The sequence below is a fragment of the Lampetra planeri genome, chromosome 4 (genome assembly GCF_965212315.1).
Source record: "Lampetra planeri chromosome 4, kcLamPlan1.2.h2, whole genome shotgun sequence".
In the NCBI taxonomy this organism is placed as follows: Eukaryota; Metazoa; Chordata; class Hyperoartia; order Petromyzontiformes; family Petromyzontidae; genus Lampetra; species Lampetra planeri.
The window spans coordinates 10378640-10403759 of record NC_136110.1 but is presented as its reverse complement, the minus strand read 5'-3'; the positions used below and the strand labels follow the sequence as shown (position 1 = coordinate 10403759).

The 25120-nt window shown below is 42.5% G+C and overlaps 1 protein-coding gene across 3 annotated transcripts in view; it reads right to left on the bottom strand.

Annotated features, from left to right (window-relative positions):
* Window positions 1-25120, bottom strand: part of PEBP4 (phosphatidylethanolamine binding protein 4) — a 273341-nt gene that overhangs the window by 229219 nt on the left and 19002 nt on the right. For all 3 annotated transcript variants that reach the window (XM_078593236.1, XM_078593237.1, XM_078593238.1), the window contains exon 4: window positions 5533-5631. In XM_078593236.1, the coding sequence (XP_078449362.1) occupies window positions 5533-5631 (99 nt within the window). The remainder of the gene's footprint in view (window positions 1-5532; window positions 5632-25120) is intronic.

Sequence of the window (25120 nt, the reverse complement as noted above, 5' to 3'; positions counted from 1 at the left end):
GTTGTCTTTGATTATTAAGTTGAGTTTTTCCAAAAGTGCTCCAACCAGCTCCTGCCCACCCACTATTTCATCACTTTGATCTCGATTCTACATTTTTCACTAAATGCCTGAGGTACACACACTCCCTTGTGTTTCCCAGTTGTGTTTCTCCCACAGACATCTTCAGATGTTCAGTGAACGTGTTGCGTTGTCCCTGTTTTGTCTCATTTATCTTGAGCCCAACTTTGCAGCCGACTTTATTACGGTCATCAATCACTTATTGTAGTTCATTGACATTGTTTGGCATAATAATGACTTAGTACACTGGGTATTCGTGCCATTCTTCTAGCACAGGGCTGTCACGAAGATGCCGTATTCCACAGACGTAGTCTGCAGTGGTTTAACAGTAGGGCACGATGGTTGCTATGTACACAGTAATCCCGCTTCAGTACGTCGTGGGTCATTTCTCAAGTTTTGACCATGATGGCCGGCAAACAATGGTCGACTATTGCGAATGATGCAGGAGCTATTCATCATCCACTGTGAAGCAGACGGCATGGAGTATTTTTACAGTTAATTCACCCTCAGCGATAACCAGAGCAGCCGCTGGATTTGAACCACGAATCTCTGAAACCAACGGTGAAAGCATGAACGCTTGGCCACATAACTGTCCCTCACCAAAAACAAACAAATGAAGCCAGGGCCATTCAGTAAACACACGACCAAGTGTTTAAGCCTTCATGCTAGATTTCACAAAAAAATAACTAAAGCGAAGACTGTGAGCTCTCAAGCAGGGTATCCGCGATGCAGAGTCAGTGGCTTATCTTCCAAATCATTATCAAAAGGTACGTGGTCTGCCTAAGAGCGGAGAATGAGTTAAAACTCTTTCAGGCATCAAAAAGTAAAGTCACACGCTATAAATGATGACTTTTTCAATGACAGACTTTCAACGGCAAAATCAATAATTCATCCTCTAACCAAATTACGTATCGCTTGGCCTTTTGAAACACTCTGCTTGATAAAAGGAATTCTTTGGCAGGGTTTTTTTCTTTTTTTCTGCTGGGCTTAATAGTGAGGTTACATACGTTAAAGAGTTTCAAGAAAGCCTTCCCATGGATCAAAATCAAATGATGGAAAGGAAGTTTGTATTTAGATTTTCATGGTGGGATTTCTGACAATCTCTCTACTCACACGACTATTTGTGGTTTCAACAAAACACCAAAATAATGGGTTCATGCTTCCAGTTAACAGATTAATCTGAAAAATCAGAAAAGCAGGCCCTAGATGGCTACATTTTGTATGATCCGAATTAGTGTTGTTGTTTTGTCCAGCACACTAGCTTAAGATGGAAATACATACATATATAAAATAGGTGACGTATTGGGCAATGCCCTTTTTTCATGAAATCTAAAAAGATCGTTTTCATCTCACAGACTTTACGAGATCCTGTGGCAAAACAAAAATCCTCCCTTGATGAAACGTAACTTGTTTTTGGGGAGTTCACATTGTTTCTCAAGCCAGTGCAAAATGTCTATGTTTAAAAAATATATATATACACTATTAAGTCAGAGTACTTCTCTGCTCAAACGAACACGGACAAATGCTCATTCAGATTGATGGCCTTTAGCCATTGGAGACAATTCCAAAATTTCTATGCCAGCTCATCTCCATATATATAAAAGGCAAATATTGTGATTACATGTGTCTGTTCAAAATGTTTATCATACTTCCCGACATGCAACAAACTTTGAATTTGCCATGTGGGTACTTTCCAGACTGTACACCATGCAAACATTATGAAAATACACTTTTGTGTTTTTGGGGGGAGGGGGGGGGAGCTCAATAATGCATATATTTCTTGCACGGCAAGTGAGCTGTGACGTCAAATCTGTCACGTGACACGCGCATGTGGAAGCGTAACGCATTGTAGTGTAGTGGTTAGCGCGTTGCGCTACGAACCTGGCGACCCGAGTTCGATTCCCACGACCAACACCGGTGACGATTATTTAAACCAGTCCTGGGCCTCCACTAGGTCGACTCAGCCTCAAACGAGTAACCGCTGTGGTGTGTGAACATCGCCATTGGGAGACAAAGGCGGCCGGGTGTGGTGGATCCAAGTCCCGGGCGAAGCCAGGTAGTACAGCTAGTCCCCATGTAAAACTACTACCAGTGACTTCTCATGAAGTGGTAGTCAATGTACTGATCCGGGAAGAATGATAGACTGAGTCGACCCACAGCAGAAATTTGAACGTATATTTACTTATTCATCTACCCAGGAGAGCCACACTGGGACGTAGCACTCTTTTTCAGGAGGGTTCTGCTTAATTGCGCTTATTTTTTTATCAGCCGGAGGAAACCAGAGCACCCAGTGAAAGCCCGTGTGTGTGTGCAATGGAGGCAACACTTTCCTTGTACAGATGGAATCAACGTGATGGCAACAGATGGCGATTAGCCCACTTGCTGTACTCCTTTCTGCTGGTGAGCCACGGTATTGCCCCGTTGCATTGCCACCACGGCACGGCTAGCAATTGTAGCCGTGGATACATTTTGCCTTCAAACATTTGGGATTTAGAATGTTTAAGAACAATTTCAGATCTTTTTCAGAATCTCGGATGGTTTATATTGGGTTCAAAGAGAAGTGACAGCCCCCGATGCCATGTGACACCATTTTTCTGGTGGGCCAAGAGTGGAAGTTATACCATATTTGGTGATGTCACTTTACGTGTTCAAATTAACCTTAAAATACACACAATTCGCTTCATTCGAGTTTTGTATTCAGGCCTGATGTTACTTTTTTGGAAAAAAGAATATGAGGAAATCATAAATAACAACCCTTTCATATGCGATCAAGAGTGGAGTGCTTTAACCAGAGCACCCCCCCCCCCCCAGTAAAATGATATAATATAATAACTAATGTGTGTTTGTTTATTAATCAATATCCATTAAAATGTTCAGCATCATCATGCAATTGCCCTACCCGATTGCTGCATGTTAATTAAGATAACGCTTCGCTGAATAGTGGAACAACATTTACATGCTCTGCATTTCGACCGTGCTTTGAAAACAATAGACGAAACAATATGACAGCCAGTGAAAATAGATCTATGGTGTCATTGTGCCAATTGAGCTTAATGGGGATACTGTCTGTTTAACAAATAGTGAGAGGCGGATGCCAAATAACCTTTTAAATGTGGAAAGTTGTGTTGTGTACAAATGATTAATCAGCATCGCCATTAGCCGAGAGCATGACCAAGGCCTCATGACCTTGAGGTGGACAATCTGTTTTGGAAAGCTAAGGGATGTAAACTTTGGCAATGATGTAGGCTAAAAGAAAAGTGGCATTGGCTAAATTGCACGTTGTATATAATGGCTAACTGTTTTGGCGAATACCGATGGCTGTAGCATTTAGATTCGGTGGCCAAGTTCAATCTTTTGTCACAGCAGAAGACATCAAACGTTGAACCTTCATCGTGCTTTGTGTGGAGATGCATTTTGTTTTGCAGGTCCAATCATGGCAAGTTGGCATCGTTCTGAATAAAAATGTACGTTTGCTTTTCATGTGGCGGTGATGTTATGGATATCAGGCATCTGGTACAGCTGCTATGCGTGTAGCTTTCCGCGTATCTGTGTGATCATCTGTCAGAGAGTGTGCATGTGCTGAAATGGTGTCACGACAATTAAACAATGGATTAGACATGTCGCTGCTGCATTAAAAAATACATATAAAACTACAGCTAGGATCTCGCACAATTATTCGCTTTGAACAGCTTTGTGCGAATCTCACTTGAGTGTTCTCCAAATGTGCCAACTTACTTTTAAGCATCAAGAGCAATCAAGAAGTGTAACCTCACACAGAAGAACCTTGCACTTTTAAACATACAGAGCTCTTTCAATTAAGCTATTGATCATCAAAATCTGCCGAGCATATGAGCAACAGCAGACTTTAGTTAAACATTTAAAGTTGGGCTCCACAATTATAACCCAAAAAAGTAATGCTTGTACTTGTGCTTACACATGAGAATGACAATGAATATGCGAGTACCTCGCACAACCCTTTATCAAAACCTGTAGTCATGATGGGCGTATGTGGATATAAGGGTGTCATTATTGCGATGTACTTCTATGACCCCGTGACTACGCCAGACCACAGTGACCAGCGCGGCGACATCTGGCCAAATAATCCCCCACGATCCACGCGGCTTGGGTCGGCCCTCGTCCCACACTAGCCAGCACATCTATTTTAATTAATTTCACGAGTCCACACAGTGATTTTAGAGGTTTTTGGGTTAGAGCACGTAAATATGAATGTGTCGTGAAACTCGCCACCACCCGACATAGCTAATTAGTAAGGTTTGTCACGTAAACAGAACGTGGCAATAACCTTACTAATTGGTTGTGTCGGGTGGTGGCGGTTTTAACGACAAATTTTTATTTACGCGATCTAACCCCAAAAACCTCTATTATGGATAATATTGGTCGTGAAAGCCCACGATGTGTTAAACAGTCGTTTTAGAGTCGCAGTGGTTCTCTCCTCAAATGGGCATAGGCATGTGCTCATCTCCTTCTGTGGTTCTGAGCGAGTGGTGGAAATTCCACATTGCTATGGCGGGAGCAAATTTAATATATTTTCACATACTCATCCATTCAACGTATTTGTTGAATAAGAACTCGCCCCCACTAATGAGTGCATCGCAATACTTTAGAGTATAAATTAAACAAAGGTAGTACTCCACCCCTAAAATCAAGACATGTAAAAATATCGAAATTAGAGGACACGCTCAAGAGAAATTTAAAAGGAAAAAATGTGTCTTGCAGTTGGAATCTCCAAGTCCTTCAGTCTGTCTTGAGTATACCCGAAGTAAAATGTCCACAAACTGCAGAGTGCTTGAATTGCATTTGATGTGTGGTACTGTATTTGACGCCTACAAGCATAATTATAGCACATTATACAAGCTGGCAGAGGCATTGCCGTGTCAAAACATCCTTCTTATTAACTTTTCACGATCACGTTATTAATATTATAATGCCACGTCAAATATGCTGCAAAGTTAACTATCATGAAGTGACCTTTTCTGCCATGTGCATTGAAATGTCACGTGAGAAGACTTTAATTAAAACAATTTTGCACATACACAGGGCATGTACTTGCATATAAACACACACACATTAACATACATTACGACCTACCGCCACCTCATCCGCTTGGAAAAGTCAATACATGCATGGTGTAATATGCACTTACGTTACAAAGTAGTTTATAAGATTACACCATGGAGACATGCCATCAAACCACCTTCTGTACATAACGGTCAAAGTAGCTTCACACAGAAGCCGTACATCATTATCACAACCAACACTTTGTACCCACAAGACTCTCACTGCGTAGAACCTGTCGGTCACCGAAGGCCTGGGTACACATCAACATTTCTCACCAAACATACTGAAAGTCACCTGTGATTGGAAAGGCATGTGTGGCAAAGAAGCCAAGGCTCACTGCAGCCAGATGACTGTTCAAACACAGACAGAGATGTAAGTGACTCGCCAAGGACTTACCTTGATGTTGGACACGAGCCAGTGTCGCCAGTACTTCCAGATTGGATTGGTACGGCTGGGAGCATCGGGATCAACCATCACCAGCACGTATTTTGCATCCTGCGCACAACGTCACAAATGATTCATAGGGTTAGATCGCGTAAATATAAAAGTGGTGTTCATCCACCACCACCCGACACAAACGATTAATGAAGCTTGTTACGTGAACAAGGCGTGCTAACGAGCTATTACTTTAGCACGTCGGTGTGATGGAGAGTTAACCTAGACTATTTACAATTGAGTATGATGTTTCGCTGGTGATTACAACCAGCTTCATCAGGCGATTTGCCAGAATTGTGAAAGCCTACGTGCTAAATTCACATCGGATACGTGCAGTCTATTCGTTGTCGAGACGTCAGCACTATTTACGCATACGTAATGTTTTCACGAGGGCGCATCACAAAGTGTTCGGTGGTGTAAGTATATATAAAAAAAGATCCTGATATTTGAACATGTGCAGACATCTTGCAGCCAGGTGGTGTCAACTGTCATGTGGCAGAGCCCACGGTTTGTCTCACCGGAAGGAAAATTCTCATGAAAACGTCAGGACTGAAAGAAGTGAAAAAAGTATCCGCCTGTTTTCACGAGCCATCGGACAGCGTTTCATCTCTATTGGCAGCTTTGCGTCAGTGTTGTAAATTCCGCACTCCCAAGGCGGGATCAGTGCCTCTGTATCATGACAACTGTGGACTTCTGAAAAAGATATTAACTTAATCACTGTCGAGCCCCCAGACGAAATTTACCATCGAAACCTTTTGATTGTGGGTCAAGCACTTGAATCACAATGATATCCAGACAAATAATTGCACGAATATTGACTGTTGTGATTTAGAGAGATTTCCATTAGAAAGAGAGAAAGTGAACACATTCCTGTGGAGGGAGCTGGTAGGAACGTTGGGTTGCTCGGTCAATGGCCAGGGTCAATGGCGGCGTGGTGTATTCCGCAAATATGCCCGACTGTGAGGGTGGGCACAAGCCGGCGTGAGTAGGTTAAACGTTGAGTTTTATAAGGGCACCACGGGGTGACCAGCCCCTCCCCACCCAGCCCCTCCCCACCCTCCCCACCCAGCCCCTCCCCACCCAGCCCCTCCCCACCCTCCCCTCCCCACCCAGCCCCACCCTCCCCACCCTACCCTCCCCATCCAGCCCCTCCCTCCCCACCTAGCCCCTCCCTGCACGACGGACGGACACAATAATCCACTGTGGGCTGGTGTAACCAGGAGGTTCCTACCAGTGTTAACTGCTTTCACCAACTACCCAGTAACACTGCCCACTGTTTCCTGACAATGTATGAACAGAACGAAGCTCACATTTAATGGACGTTTGTGCAATGGACACGCTTTTGCCTCGGGGAACCCGGTGGACAAAATATTTACATTTCATACGTGGAACCATTTTCACATTTCAGATCGAGCCATTTTTTTTAAATGAACACGTGCGACTCTTGCCATGCAAGAAAACACATTTTATTTTGACGTTGGTAAGTGTGTATGTGTGCGTCTGACAAACACTCATTTCCTCCTGTTTACAAGATAACACTTTTTTCCCAAATGAAATCTAATCCAATTAAGATATTACAATTTGTGATACACGACAGACGGGCATCTAGAGTAAGTAATTAGATAGTTTTTTTTTGGGGGGGGGGGTACGTTTTGTGGTTGTATACAAAGATAAGCTATTGTCTCTGTCCAACAAATGGTAAATTGAGCCAACAAATTAATCCATATCCAGTCGGGTCCTGCATTGGGAAGTTTAGTCAACGAGTTTGCCAGAGCGGTTTGCAAGATAAAACCGGAATAAGCAGAAGACGTTGCATTCACAAGGTCTACACCGATGAGTTCAAAAAACCCAATTGCTGCCGCAATGCCGTTTTGTGGCCACCTCACGGCCCCAGAGATCAACACGCCACCGATTAAAACGCATAAACCATTGGTACCTCATTTGCCAGTAAAAAAAATATGATAATTGGTTTTTTACCCTTTAATCTCGCAACAAAACTGACACCTTTTTTACGAGGAGTCATGTTTGCATAGACTGGCAAATGAGGTACCAATGGTGTAAATGCTTCCCCCGAGCTCTCATACTCTGCTGATGGTGCATTGTCTTTGAGTTGTGCGCCTTTTGGCGTCATCTGGTCCAACACCATGTGAGACTAGGCTCTAAGGAAAGCTGTCTTGGGTGTGGACCAATCAACTTCAAGGACAGTGCATACATTATCAGAGTTATGTTTTTTGTTTGCATTATGACTGCAGGTATTGTGGTCTATGCAAACATGACTCCTCGTAAAAAAGGTGTCAGTTTTGTTGCCAGATTAAAGGGTAAAAAACCAATTATCACGCATAAACCAGTGAACATTTTAATGAAGGGAATGCAGCGGTAGGCGACCCATTTCAATCCTGAAAACGTTTGCTTCCATAGATTTAACTTCTGAATGTGTGGCATTACTTTACAAGGTATTCGGTGACATCGTCTCGGTCTATTATCTGTGGATAGGTGCACAGTACTGGCACGTGCTCGTAATATAGTGAGCTGGAGAACATGGGTTTGTGGACCTCACACTCGCGTGTGCGACACAGCCACATGCGTGACAATGCAAGTTCGTTGCTGGAGGCAGCACGGGAAGTAGGTTGCCAATCTGTCTGTGCAGTCAATGCATGTGCCCACAAGTTGCTTTTCTCTGGGCATGCCCGTTTCCTCACACACACACACACGAGATGCCCTAACATCTCAGGAGAGTCACGTGCTGATTCTGGAGACGCAATAAAACATTTCAGAATACAGAACAAATTATTTTAATACTACTTTATCAAATCTACTTTGTTTGAACTAAATTAATATATCATTATTCTTAGTTTTTTTCGGTAAAGTCACGTAGATATAAAATAAATCACCACGTTTCGGGCACGACACAAGCGTCCATCATCAGGTGGGAAAGCACTTGACCGAAAAAACCAAAGAGTATGGATTCCTGCAGTCACGAAAGCTTCAAATCATAATATATCATTATTGTTGGGTAATATTTTTTTTCATGACCCTATAACCAATAGTATGAGGCTCACTTACTGGACAGACTTGCCCAGCTTGTTATGCCTATTCAGTAATTTGCTCCCATGACAGTATCTGACAATGCGGCAACTGAGCACCGCATTTGTGCCAAATTAGACCTGAGATAACCCAATTACGTTGACTCCATGACCAAACGTATGAGGCTCACTAACGAGTGGACTTTGCACAGCTTGTTTGCCTGTTCAGTCATCATCGGCTGCTCTCGCCTGCCAATAGAGCAACTTTGTGCCGCGCCAGTGCTACGATATCCCGTGGGAACTGCAGCTGAGATAACCAAATTGCTTATGTGACAACGTACCATCATGATGTCGGCCTGAAAAAATATACAGCGTTCCGGTAAGCGCAGGGCTCCCGAGGGAGAGTAAAATGAATGCATTATATTTCCGCCTTGGCGCATTGTTTCCATGGCCTAATAAAAAAAAACAAAAATACCGTAAAAGGTCAGGTAAATGAAGTGATCGTGCACGAGGCTACTGTCGTACTGCCAGAATAACAGACCGCCCCACGGGACTGCAAGAGAGGTTTCAAGTCCAGCCGTGGGACATAAATAAATAAACAAAAAAAACTTACTCATACAAAATGAATACAAATATCCCGCTCGCTACACTCGACTACCCACAGATAATGGGCCTCTCAGTTGACCTCCGACCATAATTTCAACTCGCAACCTTGTGATTGCTCTAACCCCAGCACCACCCCGTGCTGGAACAGTTACAGCCGGTGTCATAAAGCTCCTTAATGTTCACTCTGGGGCGGGCTGCATTTTATTATGTCTCTGCAGTATTTTCCGTGGGGGGGGGGAGGGGGGTAGGGGGGGGGTTGCTACTGGGTTGGCTGTGCGCGTACTGCCACCATGCTGGCGGTGAGATCTGCCCCCAACCGCCAGACGATGACAATTCACACCGCGCGTGTCCGTGCGGCCTCGTGTCAACCAGCTCTCGCTTCGGGCTCCCTGGACGCACCCCGGTAAGAAGCTGTTAGCGTCTCACAACAACAACAACAGCAGCAGCAGCAACAACTAAATAACCCCAACTCCACGTGTGTGAGCATCCCTGTATAATTGTGTTTAAAATTGCATTGAGCTTTCAATTAGCCGTGATTAAGCAATCGATCGCTTGGCTGATTAATCAATTGATCACCCAGGTATTTCCTGTGATTAAAGTGAGGAGACATTGTTTCGGCTGCTGACCTCTACAGATCGCGCCCCTGGCATATGGTACCTATGCACACTCGGAGTACAAACAAAGATAAAGATCCCCATATAGCCTGTAACAGACTGTTGGGGCAAGTGCTGTTAGTGAGCAACTATGAAGGCCAGAACGGCACACGAGGGGGTGGGTAGCCAGCACCACGCCCGGCCGCCTTTATCTCCCTAGTGGCGATGTTTACACACTGCACAAATTACTTATTTGAGACTAAGTCGACCTAGGGGATGCTCAGGACCAGTTCAAATAATCGTCATTGATGTTGGCCATGAGCGCTAACCGCTACGTGACCGCTCCTCACTTACACAGACAAACGCGTACAATAGCACATACAGGGGCTGTTAGTGAGCACCCGTTAAGACCGGCATTGCAGAACAAGATAAAACAAAATAAAGGCTAAAAAACGGAATGTTGAAAGCATATGGAATCTGTAAATAAGTCGGTACCTATTATCATAAATACGGTGGCTGTAAAAGGCCAATCGCCGATATCTCTACACATCACTACTAAGTGGATGAGTATTGGGTTGTGCGTCCGCTTTTTAATTAGATAGTGAATGTGAAGAACACGTGATTTCCCATTGCCGTTGCCTAAATTGCTGAAATCATTACCGCATGCAGAATTACAGAAAAAAAATCACCACTTTGAACATCCATTCTACAGGATAAACAGCAGTAACATTCAGAGGATGTATTGCACAATTCACGTGCGTGCTGTAAACAATAAAAACGTTATTTGACCGTTTTACATAATCAGATGATACTTATTTATCCAGTAGCTGGACACAGTAAATCTAGGGTAGAGGATAGGAATGGGCATGTTAATTTAAAGCCAGTATTATATTGTATACTACATATTTCTGAATTATAACATGAAAAAAATACTATTTCAGTAGTGGTATTAATATTAGCAGTGGTGCAGTTAATGTCGCGCTGCGTTATAACCCAAGTTCGACTCCCAGCCACAGCAAAAGTCGTGGCGAGTGATTTCTGAATCGGTTCCGGGAACCATCCAGGCTGGCCCATTCCACACCCCCTTACCCGCTCCCCAGAGGTCGCAACCGGGTACCCGATACCTGTACCCTACCCGATACCCGGCTACCCGTTTGCGACCCTGGTGCGGCCGGGTACGGGTAGGCCGTGAGTCATTGGTGAGTAACTGTTTGTCACTCATTTCCCAACGTCTTGTCTCTTCTCACACTTCAAGTTCCTAGAATCAACCCACCCACGCCTGCAACATGGCTTCATCCCAGAGGTCGCAATCAGGTACCCGATACCTGTACCATACCCATATCCGGCCGGGTACGGGTAGGGTACGGGTACGGCCGGGTATGGGTACGGGTACCCGTTTGCGACCCTGGTGCGGCCGGGTACGGGTAAGGAATCAAAACCCGTTTGCAACCTCTGCCGCTCCCTATCGAGCCAGGCTGGTGAATTATGGCGAACCCCGCAGTCTGGAGAGTTTTTCCACTTTCCATTTGTGCATCAGGTATCCGCATCTGCCATGGTTTGTGCAGATATGGTTTAGGGTGGACCATAAACTTCATGGAAGATCAAAACCAGGGATCTTCTGTGTTGGGTCTTTCACAAGGCGTTTGCAATGAGTAACGTTTGCGACGTGCTGCAGCGGTAGCGCGTTCGCTGCTTGTTGCAGAGGTTTGCAGTGCGAATTCAGCGGCCGCCCTGGTTAATACTGTGGGTGTAATAACCATGATAAGATGTGCCATCTGCTTCGCAGTGGATATTACAGATCCCCTGACATCATTAGCAAGAGTGGGCCACTGTGTGCTGGCATCAGGGTCCAAATTGGCCAAAGTCTGAAATTACACCGCAAATTACTCAATTTGTATTTATACATAGAAATCATTGCCCCCTACTGGCAGACTAATGTCCCAGGTAACTCTGGCAAATGAGACTCTATCCTTGTCTCTTGAGTTTTCACCTGGTTAAACATAATAAAAATAAACTTGAAAACACATTGGTTGTCCTTTAGAGCAGGGGTCCCCAACCCCCGGGCCACGGACTGGTGCCGGTCCCGTGGCCTGTTAGGAATCGGGCCGCACAGCAGGTGAGCGGTGAGTCCGCGCGTGGCCCGTCCTCATTGTTTTATTATTGACCACTTCCGTCCGCGCCCCTTTCCCGCACTGCGCACTTGTCTCAGTCACAGTTTTGGTAAGCCCACAAGCTGCTAACCCCTAGCCAACATGAGGAAAAAACAAACGTCGCTGGAGAGCTTCTTTGAAAATGGGGAAAGACCCAATGATAACCTCCACCCCCCCGGTCCATGAAAAAATGTTCTTCCACGAAACCTGTCCGTGGTGCCAAAAAGGTTGTGGACCGCTGCTTTAGAGGGACTGGCCCCGGCCATTGGAAAGTGCAATTTTTTCATTCTAGAGTTGAAGTTGTCGTGACTGCAAGGATCCATATTCTTTGGTTCTTTCGGTAAAGTCACGGAGGTGAAATGTTACAATTAATTAATTTATTATTATTATTTTTCACGTACATGACTTTACCGAAAGAACCAAAGAATAAAGTACATTTTCTCCACTGGTCAAGGGCCACCTATTACCCCCGATTACCCATTTGAGTAGGAAGTCAATTTGACTTTGAAATATATTGTAAGGTGACATTTCTTTTCAACACGTTGTATTTCATTTATTTGTTGGGAGGTAGTTTTGGCAGGTGTAGACTTGACAGCTGCCGCATGACCCATTCAAGGAAACTCCGGCAGGAGAATATAAGGCACATCTCCACGAAGCGCCCTTCCAACAATGGCACAAGCATGTGCTCATCAAGCCTTACTCAGAACCTGTACAGATAAGAGTAGTGGTTGTCAAACGGCAGAGCTCCAAAACAAGTGGGTCCTAATGCGTCCATCTGTAACATATCCCGATTCAAGTTAATTTTTTCTTACACTCCCATTAGTCAAACAGACTAATGCTCCAAATTAAAGGCCACTGGGACTACTTTGTCAAGAAATACATTAGAGGACATCCTACACCGCTTCATGCAAAGACAGGCGATCAGTCTGTGAACATCTGTTGCCTCATTCTTTTATGCAGTCAGTTGGCCCGTGTTGTGTTTTTAGGATAAAGAAAATGTATCATGAATATATAACAACTTAGTACTATTGCCATAGTTACAAAAACTGAACTTTTTTATTTTACCAGGTAAGGCCCACTGAGCTACATAGCTCTTTTTCAGATGCGAGCTGGCCACAGATGATAGCTCAACGAAGTGACTTATTACGTGGAAATTTATTGCGGTCAAATACTCTTAAATACACGTTTCTAAATGTGGAGGGAAAACCGGAAGACCCGGAGAAAAATCCACACGACCACGGGGAGAACATGCAAACTCTAAATGAACAGGTGTCAGGGTCAGAATTTAGCCCATGACCTCTCACATACCAGGTGAGGGAGTTCACATCTCACCCATGCAATGACGGCGAGCATAACGGCGACTTGGCTGGAAACGGGTGTCTTATAAAAAAAAATTACAATCTGCGATGAAAAAAGTATGAAGATTGATTGAACATTAGCGGTAACTGATAGTAGGTGACAATAAAAATCATTGAAAATGATACACATTAATGCATTAAGAAAGTATATTATAATTGACGAGCCTTTTGCCCATCCTAGGACGGAAGCTGTAATATTAAAGATGTACATTTACGTTTTCTTGTGTAATTGTAAATTATATTAGGAATTGTTGCACGTAAATAAAATGTTCTTAACTTATAAAGTTAAATTAAGGACTGGAAGATTTATCGGTATACGATATTTAGTGTGAATCTCTTATCACTGTTCAAAAGGTTTCCCTGCAGTTGACTATCCTTGATGAACACTTTGATCCGCCGAGGAAGTTTAGATCTAGACAGAGCCACGTACAACTATCCTTGGGAAGACTTACCTTTTGTTGCAAGTGCTGAAGAAATAAAGACACCAAATACACGTTTTTGCTGCGTATAATTATTTATTTGATTAACTTCAAATAAAGAAACGTCAAATTTAAAGCGAATTTTTGTATATTTCCGCTCGACCTGCGGGAGTGTAAAAATCCACCCACTCATGATTATTAATGAGGGGGGTGGGCTCTTTTGCAGTGACGTCACGTACAGATGTAGCTCTGTGCTGCGTAGATTTATTTTTTACCGTCACTTTCTGTAAAGAAACGTCATATTTGAAGCGACTTTGCGACAAAAAAAATATCTTTCCGCTCGACCTTCCGCGTGAGTGTAAAAATCCATTCGCTCATGATTATTTTATTATTAATGACACGGGGGGGGGGGGGGGTGCGGCATGCGGAGTGACGTCACACGCGGGACACACATTTCTGGGCTATTATAGTAGCAATAACACAGAAAATGGCTATTATTCCCCACAAATTTTGCTTTTGTGACCAGGACAGTGATATTTTGCAATTTACTTATTTTCAATGAGAAAACGTGGTGTGCATTTGTGTCTTTCGTTCACATAAAGTCCTGGTCACAAAAGCAAAGTCTGTGAGGAATAATGGCCATTTTCTATACTTTTTAGGCATAAGCAATTAAAAAATAACATTTAGTACCCAGCAACAAAAAAATTGTTACATAGTGTAACCATTTACGATAATGTATCATCATTATCGAACCATTTTCTGTCTAATGTTGGATGATAATATTTTCAAGGAGTCCTCAGCACTTCGGATCCTTGCAGATACAATCCTTCAACATTTTACAGTAATAGCTCCTATTAACTGCCAGCTCATAATGAGTTTCATCAGCAAGTCAGCGAGTCCTGCTAAAATGCATAACATTGATTACAGAGCTGGACTCTAACTAGGAAAATTAAAGGAAATTGTTGTCAGCAAAGTGGTGAGATTGACGCTGAGAATTCCTTGGCAAGATAGTAAAAGCAATGCTGAAGTTCTGAAGAGATCGTGGCAGGTGAGTGTTGTAGATAGGATTAGGCTAAACAGATTGTGCTGGGTGAAACGTGTACAGGATTGAGGAGTGTCAGTCACAAAGACAGGCATTGGAGTAGCCTCCACGAGTCTGGTGACCAAGGAGATGAACTAACAACAAATGGTGGGACACCGTGAGGATAGATCTTGGAGGTCGCTTGTCGACTGGGCAGCAGCTACGGGATCTGGCTGAGGATAGAAAGTGGTGGGGTGTGAGATGTGGTGCCATACGTCAGTGGTTGTCACTGTTGATGGCCCTGAGCTAGGGACGGAAATTTTAATTTCCAATGGCAAGGGCCAATGATTTAAACTGTCAAACCATTGTCAAACTTCCACAAAATGGTACTCATGCTGTTTGATATTTTATTGATCGGAAACAGGAGCCGACTCGACTCCCACTCCCCCCCATATGTAACCTTCCAATTACACACGGTGGAGCCTAACCACAGCACCATCTGGCCAGGTAATGGGAAGCGTTCCTTATAATTATAAAATCTAACTAAATAACAAAATCGCAAAAAATGGATATTATACACGCGCCGCTGGGCGTAACCCACGTGCTTCCGAATGTTCCTTTTTGTCCAATATTTACCAGAAACCCAAAAGCTGTTTACTCTCTATTCTCTCCATTAATATTTCATGAGGAAATCAGTTGTTTCAACTTCAAAAGCATGTTACAGCTTATCAAAGATTCCCAAAAGACAAACGCAAACCTGTCGAAAAATAAACCACATTTTATTCTTCAGAGACACAACCAATTGAAATTAACCAGAATCAAATTCATCCTTGTGGAGATTTAGCACGAGCATTTGATAACGTTCCCCTCATTATCTTTCTTTACACTACGACAATGGTAAACACACCAGGCAGCCACCAGGGTATAGGTGGGGTGATGAAATCAGGGGTACGTGTGCAAGCAAGGTAGTTTGATTTCACGCAGATCCTACAGCCAGCAGCCCTGTACCACTTAATCATTTAAAATGCTCACGATATATGTACTCGGCTATACGCATAATAATTCAATATTCATTTGCATGTGAATGATATACTGGCTTAAATTAATTAAATTAACGAGACACAAGATACTAGATAAACATTACAAGATAAAACGGCACGAGACAAAAATTAGGAATGCATTTCTGAAATTATTCTTGACTCCGAATTGTTACAGTTGATCGATTTGTGAGGGTTGGGGAGGGGAAGGGTTTAGGGATGTGAATTGTCACGGGCCTTGTGTGCAGTGTTGTTATCGTACAAAGACAAAGATCCTCCGCATAGCCTTTACAGACTATTGGCGCAAGTGCTGTTAGCGAGCACCTATGAAGGCCGGCACGGCACACGAGGGGGTGAGCGGCCAGCACCACGCACGGTCGCCTTTGTCTCCCAGGTAACGATGTTTACACACTGCACCAGGTACTCATTTGAGGCTGAGTCAACCTAGGAGAGGCCCAGAACCGGTTCAGATAATCGTTACTGGTGTTGGCCGTGAGCGAGAATTGAACGCAGTTCGTAGCGCAGTGCGCTAAACGACACACCACTGCTGCCCCACATGATGTGATGTTATAGTACCCACACACACACATGCAGCAGCGATTTGAAAATAGCTAGTGCCTGGCTATCATGGCTTGGAGCTGAATACAATGTAACATTCTTGTTTAATTACAGCAGAAATAGTTCTGCTGTAATTAAGAAGTAATAGAAAATAAGGTAGCACATCATCAGAAACGATCGCACGACTCCGCTTGTTAAGAGCAATACAATTAATTTTGGCTTTAACTATGATGAGCCTGTCTTGAAAATCAGGTGATTGCAGCAATAAACAATGACATAACATTTGTTTTAAGTCCCAAATGTAATCTGTTTTGTTTTGATATGTTCGCTTTTGTGGTGCACACAGGAAGGGATGTGAATTGTGGCGCATCAGTGATGAGGGATGCAAAGTGATGCATGTGTCAATTCGTCTTCATACTCAATTAATCGGTCCTGATGTCTGGCCATGGGTGGACATTTCCACATTCCCAATGCGTGGGCCAGACCTCTCCATGCTTGCAGCATTACCAGGGGAAGTAGTAACTTTTGAGAAACCAGCTGAAAATCACTTTGCGTGTGGGTGATGCTGGGAGTTAGCACCTGCTGTGAATATTGATTTTGATGAGCAGAAAATGTTTCAGTGAAAATGCATGTTATCGCTAGTATGAGAATCAATTTTAATAAATTAAACGATCAATTGATATAGCCACTACATAACTATTAAAATGTAATTGATAAAAAAAAATCCTTCACGGTTTTAAGATAATCAAGTTTATATCGTATTTGGAAACATTAACATTTTGGTAAGATACTGCTGCAGTGTTCATTCCAACACAAGCACACTTTGAACTAGTGCTAGAATGTTTTTATAAATAAAGTCTGGAACTTGCCCATTTATACGTGTCAATTATGGCTTTAATATCCGGTGTGTAAATTAAACGTCTAATTAATTGAACTCAAGACAGTTTGAGCCGCCGCCCAAACGTATACCATCCAATTACTTGTGCAACGATGTAATCAAGTGCAGGGTCTCGCACCAACTCAAGCAAAGTGCGGCCTTGGGGAGACCCCTAAATAGCAGCTTACGAAGTCCGTAAACCGTACACATTCATGCTGTAGAACCTCCCGTGGCAATACAGATGACAATAAACTGCCACGGAACGATGAGATAAAGACATCGAATCTCACATTTAATCAATTGTGTTAATTGCCTGTAACTCAGTAATGTTTGCTTTAGATGTCCACTTTGCTGTGATAATAAGCTAATTAAAATGAAAGATAATTGGTAAAAAAAAATCAGTTCAACTGTTGATTCAAAGACAGGCAAGTACGTTTCATCATGACCCACTAAAACATCAATCACATGCTGTTTTAGATAAATGCTTTAAATGTAATGAAGTTTAAATGAATTATATACTACACCATTTGCATATTAATAATAAAGTATTTCTCCACCGTTGCAGCAAAGGGGAAACATTTCAGGTTTCTCCATTTGAATCCGATAGGAATTCCACAAAAATGGCAAATTCTTCGAGCAGCATTTGGCAAGTTAATATGGTCACCTAAAATTCTGCACACTTCATGCATTTTTGATTCATCCCAAAAATTCCATTTCTGACCCAATGTTATAAAATCTTCATATGCACAAAATGTAAAAAAGGCCAAAGAAGATGAGAAATTACAACAAAACTGGTATTTGAAATGTTAAAGCGGGCCGCAAGAGCCAGGCCAGAGAAAAAGAACAGGTCATGTCTGGAGATAAGACCGAGAGGAGGGTGGGGGAGAGAAAAGTACCTTGTTAAAACAGAACCGCAGAGAACGCTGCAGTCCGTTAACCACAAGGAAGCAGTTGGTAAGTGCAAAGAACACCGCAGTAGCGCGGTGAAGGGCTTAAAGACGCGAGGGCAGATAATGAAAACCACGTGTGTTTATGAGGGGGTCACAGATCCTTTGCATCAAAGCGCCAACCATAGGGAGACCGTACCTTTAGTCCTTATGCTATGTTATTATGGGCAAGACATTTAAGAGATTTGTACAGAACATTAAGTGATTCGTGGATTTGAAGTTACGCAGCGCACTGTTGTAACGTGTTGTTAAAACTTTCCTCACACTTTGAATTACGTGCATTTCTGGAGGACTGCTAAATGGGACTAAAAGTTAACTTATCACCACGTTAGAATGAGGCAGCAGTGCTGATTTCCATTGGCAGTCCTGAGCCAGTGGTGCTGCAAATACCACGTGATCGTGGCCATCCTCTACATAAGAGCTGCCCTTCAATCCCTTGCTCTGTCCACTGTTTGCAGAAGGGCCTCCACTCCAGAGATCTCTACACAGCTTCCCTCGTGGATAACTTGGCCTCCTCCTCCATCATTATACAACGCGCACAATGTATTAATGATCCACATGAAACTATTGCAAATATTTCAATTCACCCACTTGTTTAGTTACCTTGAAGTTGTGGCACTGCAAGGTGGCCACTTGAAATTTGTTAATCCAGAAAATGTTATTTACTCCCAAAGTCTACACGTTGCATGATGCGTCTATTGGTATTTTTATTTCAAATGAAACGAATGAGCAATGGGAGCTAGAGCTCCCGCTGGCAACTTTTGATTTCTCCTGATACTGCTATTACTATTTAGCAGGGTACTTACAAATGCCGAGAGCAAACATATTAGTACAGCATAATGTAGCGTGGCCGACTCTATTTCAACAAGCACGAGCGTGTGTTTCCATGGAATGTTTTAACACCGTTAAACGTTCTCTTTTGCTGCTTGCTTGAACATTACACCGAGCAGCCGAAGGAGCAGTTCTGCCGAGTACATTACGAGCACAGGGGGAAAGGCACATTAGCGAAATGTTAAACAAAAGAACAAGATACCCCGAACACAACCTGCTCACGACCGAACTTTAAAACGATTACAAGGAGTGCCAAAAGAGAAAAGCAAAGAAAAGATAACGTAACATTGCCGCTAATAAAAAAGAAAATTAGAATTTGTTACTAATTCCAACGAAATGCACAGGAGTTGCTGTATTGTGTACGCAGCGTTGCATTCACCACCAGCTCGTGAACATTGAAGAAACACGCAATGCACTCTTTGGTTCTTTGGGTAAAGTCACGTAGGTGAAAATAAAAATAATATTTATACAAATAATAATATTTATACAAAAACGCACAATATTAATTACAAGTTAATGTTACATTAAAACAAAGAGGAAAATTGCATGAATTTTAAGTGCATCAATATTAGCCTCTTACCCTGTATGCAAAGAGTGGAGTTGGTGTTGATGGCCTCAGCCCAGTCAATGAATGCTCACAGAAAAATAAAACCCTATCACAGTCAATTTGGTATTTCAATTTCTTGCAGCTTCATTTCTGAGAATGAAACATTTGGTTTGACCACCACACATATTAGGATGATGCTTTTCATCATCAAGTGCATTTCGTTCCCAGCCCACTTTCAATCGCTCTCCTAAAATTTACAAGTTCGTGTTTCATTCAAATACATCGTCTGCTGTAATTTCATACCAAAATTATGATTCGTAATTCGTTCCTTTTGCATTAGATTGTGTAGGTGTAATGCCGATTTTGAACTATAACGTTGGCTCTGTCAGCTGGTGGAGCGTTCTAGTAACAAAACATATAAATCTTGACTTAAAGCTTTCGTGACTGCAGGAATTCATATTCTTTGGGTTTTCCGGTTAAATTAACGTAGAACAAAAAAAACGACGACGCAATGACGAATGCTTGTGTTGCGATCGAAACGTCACTGGCTGTGATGTTTCCATCCCACCTTCCGATGTCAGTAGTTATTTTCGACTCTCTGATTTTACATTATCAGGTTAAATGTCTCACACTAACACAGCCGCCGTTGCTCATGTCCTCGATGTGGCGGCGGCGCTGCGACCTTACATTGACATGCTAATTTCTTACTTTAACATCACTAGCCCTGCCCACTTCGTTTATGACCCTTGGGCTACACCCATTTCAAACCTTTAAAACAGCCTGCCTCAGCAGCTTCCCCCCTCTTTTTTTCCCCTGATGACGATTGCTTGTGTTGCGATCGAAACGTCGTAGTTTTTTCGTAATTGTTTTTGTTCTACGTGACTTTACCAAAAAACCCAAAGAATAAAAACATATAAACCTACATGCATGGTCTAACCCGAAAGTAACTAATTATGATTCATATTCTGCAGTCTTTTCCACCTGCGTTTCCTCCGAAGGAGAGCGCTGCAATACCTAATCGAAATTTTAAAAAAGCACACCGAAGAGGGCCAATGCAAAAGCAGATCCATAAGCACAGCTTGAAAATGAGTAAAAATGTTGCACGAACAGTCGCAGCCATAGGAGCGGACAAAGTGAAGATAATATCAAAATCACCGGGACATTTTAAGGGAAAGGGTTAAAGGGTTTTGTGCTGCGAGGACAGAAGCAGCAGTAGCAGTGTGTGACTGCACGCTGCTCATTACACAGGTAGGACACGGCATGCCGAGGCATCCCTTCATTTTCTCAAAAAGCTTGACAAGCACAAGCCAGGGCGCCGGCGGTGTTCGGCGTTAATAGCCAAGCGGTATTCTCGGGCTTGTACCAGACACGGCTGGGACTCCTTCTGGCAGGAGCTGGTCCGGTGACAGCTCGTGACATGTAACCGCACTGCTGCTCGGCGTGTGCGCGAGGCAACGCTCAGTCAGCTGAGCTGAGCGCGCGAGGGGCTCAAACCGAGAGGCGAGCACGGAAAGCGGTTTAAGAATGTTTTTCGCTGCACGTAGGGAGGACGGGGAGGGGAGTTTCTGCGCAACTTTTTTTTGGTTCCAGACATATATAATAAAGTGCAGCTGTTGGCAAATATATATATTTGATAAACGTGATTTGTAACTATGATCGTTACCTGTGTATCTATAGTGCAATTTTAGTGTGCCATTTTATTGAGGGAATGTGTTATCTTGGTGTGTTCTGAAACTGTTTTGTTGGTTTTGCTGCATTTCTCAATCTTGATAAATCCAGCTTATGCCCAAAAAAAAATTATATATATTTTTTATTTACACCGACTTGCTTACCATTTTCTCTATTTTGCACTCCTATAATTTTTTTTGTATTGTTAGCTGTTGTAACTTGCTGATCTGCCCATACTGGACATCTGTGAAGAAGAGCTTTATCGCTCATCGGATTCTTCCGGTCTAAATAAAGATTTTGATTCTGACATTATTTTTCAAGAACTCCCTAAAAGCCCACATAGACTGTTGGGGTAAGTGCTGTTAGCGAGCACCTATTAAGGCTTACATGGCATATGCGGCCAGCATTATGGCTGGCCACCTTTGTCTCCCTAATATCTCACTTGAGACAGAGTCAATCTAGCCCAGAATTGGTTCAGATATCCCTCACCACCGCTGTTAGCCATGGATGGGAATTTAACTTGGGTCACCGGGTTCCTAGGGCAGTTCAAATACCATAGAGTCCTAACAGGACATATTCTTGGTTCTTTCGGTAAAGTCACGTAGAAGGGAAATAATAAAATAATATTAATATAAAACAATAACAATTCTCACGACGTTTCGACTGCAACACAAGCAATCATTATCAGGTGTGAAATCCAAAGCAAGAAAATTTGAAAAAAGTGGCGGTTTTTCCTAACGTCAGCACCATAGACAGCGATTTGGTAGTTGGCCTAACAGGACAGTCAAATAGTAGGACCCGAAAATTCACATATTTCAACCTCACAATTATTCAAAGTAATTAATCATCTGTATGAAGAAAAAAAAGTGACGTTCATAGTCTGCATCCGAGGTCGACTTTGCCTATCACCCCCCCCTCCCAAAGGCAATAAAACAACTACCACTCTGTAATAAGTCAATATTCCTCATCATATTGAGAGACAGACCTATGCAATGGAAATACTGATTTACAGGTATGTGACGCCAGGATTTGAAGCTTTCGTGACTGCAAGGATTCATACTCTTAGGTTTTTTCGGTAAAGTCACGGAGGTAAAAATAAAGAATAAAAATAATAAATAAAATAATAGAAATAAAATAATAAATCACGTTTCGGGCGCAACACAAGCGTCCATCATCAGGTGGGACAACCACAGCAAGAAACAAATGCTGAAGTGGGCAGTGGGTATTTCTATTATTTTATTATTTTATTATTTATTTTTACCTACGTGACTTTACCGAAAAAACCCAAGAGTATGTGACACCAGGTCCATCTAGTCAAAATATCATCTCAAATGTCAGTCTGCAGTACGAATCAAACGTGGACTACAATTTTTCAGTGGTATCGCCAACACACAAATTAGATTTCCCTAATCCTCCACGCACTATGAATCCACTACCAATTAAGTAAATACATTGCCAAATGGGCGATCGTAAAGTATTACTGGCGTTAAGTTACAGCGATTTAAAACATGACTCATGGAGATGAAATTATGGCGATGAAATGTCGTGTTTCAGGCGAAAACAAATGGGTCTGCTCCCTAAAACGACAACACCACGTGGTCTTTATAAAGTCCACTACACAGCAGGCAGAATGCTCTACGTTGATACTTGCTTTACAAACATTATTTGATGGCAGTGGAAATACACGATACTGTAACAATTGCCGAGTAATACTTTGAGTATTAAAATCCAAAAGCACCAAAGGTTAAGAACAGGGACATTGCATCCATAAAAGGGTTCCATTTCCTATCCACAACTGGAAAACGTATCTAGCCCAAACTATTCCAGCACAGTTTACCAAATGAGAGTATGTAACATGTCATGGAATAAGTAATGGCTCCTTGTGTCCATTTAGATCTCTACTTAACATAAAGCGATAAAACCATCGCCAAGAAACGTATTCCTGTACCAAGGAAAACCTCTCGTACATATCTTCTCATCATCTCAATTTTTCTCGTTAGAACTCTTGGCATTACTTTAGTAAGTCTCTTCAATTTAGATCCGTGCACTGACTGATTTTAAATTCCAGCAATGAGCAATCCAGACTGTGATTTTTTTTCCTCTCCTTAATGCAGAACATAATTTTGCCCTTGTATTGCATAACTGTCTGCTCCAAGCATACGCCTGTTTAATTAAAACAAGCGCCTCGACGCAATGGTGATTATGGAAAAGTATTGCACGGATCTGATATTTTCCCAGCTTCATGCAATTAAGTTTGATGAAGAAATCGCTCAAGTCCACTTTAATGTTCAAGGCTCACAAAAGATATCAAGCCCTTTATCACAATTTAGCCCCAAGCCCGTCGAAGAAAAATTGTCTTGAATTACAAACTCGGCAGCCCTGGCCCAAAAATGGTGCAGAAAAAAGGGCCATTAACGAAGCTAAGCAGCAAGAGCGATTCTATTACAAAGCTACGGACAAAAAAACACATTTCAATTCCGACAATAATAAAACTACTGAAATATGTGATTAAATATGAAAAAAAACTAAAACAAATTACACCAAAGTTTTTTGACAACGTAACCTGACTGAATATTTAGCTTTCCTTTGAACACTGCATTTGATGCATGCATATCGGCATTACAGTACATGTGCATATTCCACAGTGAAATAACCTCCCCCGCCCTCGAGATGACTCATCACAACAGAGGCTAAAATAACATTCCACGGGATTCCATAAATGTCCCCCAATTGTCAAACAGGTCAACCTGCAGCTCCGTGCAATGAAACCACACCATCTACTGTACACAAAGCACACTTAAAGGCAAAGGGACGCTGCATCAAGACTGTGAACTTATTCGCAAATCACAGGAATGTGGCTAAAACGGTGAACGAAATACACATCGGCCCACGTGTGTGTGTGTGCGCAATGTGCCTGTTGTGTGTAGTTTGTAAGACGATGCAAGTGTTTTCATTTGCTAAATTCGGTCGTGTGGAAACGTGGTAAATGAGTCCATTCGCAATCTGATTCTACTCTTGGAGATCAACTCAACCCATCATCCATTGGGGAATTTAAAATGTGTATCACTTTGACGCAAGTTGACGATGATCATCCTTTGGGTAGACTGGCCCCCATTAGGAGAATGTGGAATTAAACTAGATTTGAAGTTTTCGTGACTGCAGGGATCCATACTCTTTGGTTCTTTCGGTAAAGTCACGTGGGTATAAAATAACATAAAATAACATATAAATCACGACGTTTCGATTGCAACACAAGCAATCATCATCAGGTGGGAAAACCACAGCAATATTTTTTTTTGCTGAAGTGGGAGAGAGAGTTGTCGTGGTAAGAGGTTATATAGGTCAGAAAGGGGGAGGAGGAAGTGGAGAGAGGGAGGGGTGAAGGTGTGGAGTAGGGGGAGGGCGAGCGCTTTGTGGTGTAGTAGTACCCGGCAGATATGATAGACGACAACCAATACAAAGCAGTTAGGGTTTTACTTGGTTAATAACATCCTTCCAATGATTGCTCAATTTGTATCCATCTTCTCGGTTGAAGTTATGTCTATGTTTATATATCTGGATGGCTTCATGAACAAACCATGATGGTTTTCCCACCTGATGATGATTGCTTGTGTTGCAATCGAAACATCGTGATTTATTTTTATTTTATGTTATTATATACCCACGTGACTTTACCGAAAGAACCAAAGAGTATAGAATGTGGGATTGTCAACAGGGGCTCAAGACTGCCAACAAACATGAGCATCAGCTAATGCACACGTGAGTAAGGAGGCACTGACTTGTCATTGGTTGCAATCAATTCTGACGATGGACGAGTCTAACGATGCAGTAGCAGTCAGAGGAGGGGCCATGGCCAAAAGGATGACCACTGCTATGGAGTAATAATATCACATCATGCGCAGGTCCGAGATTGT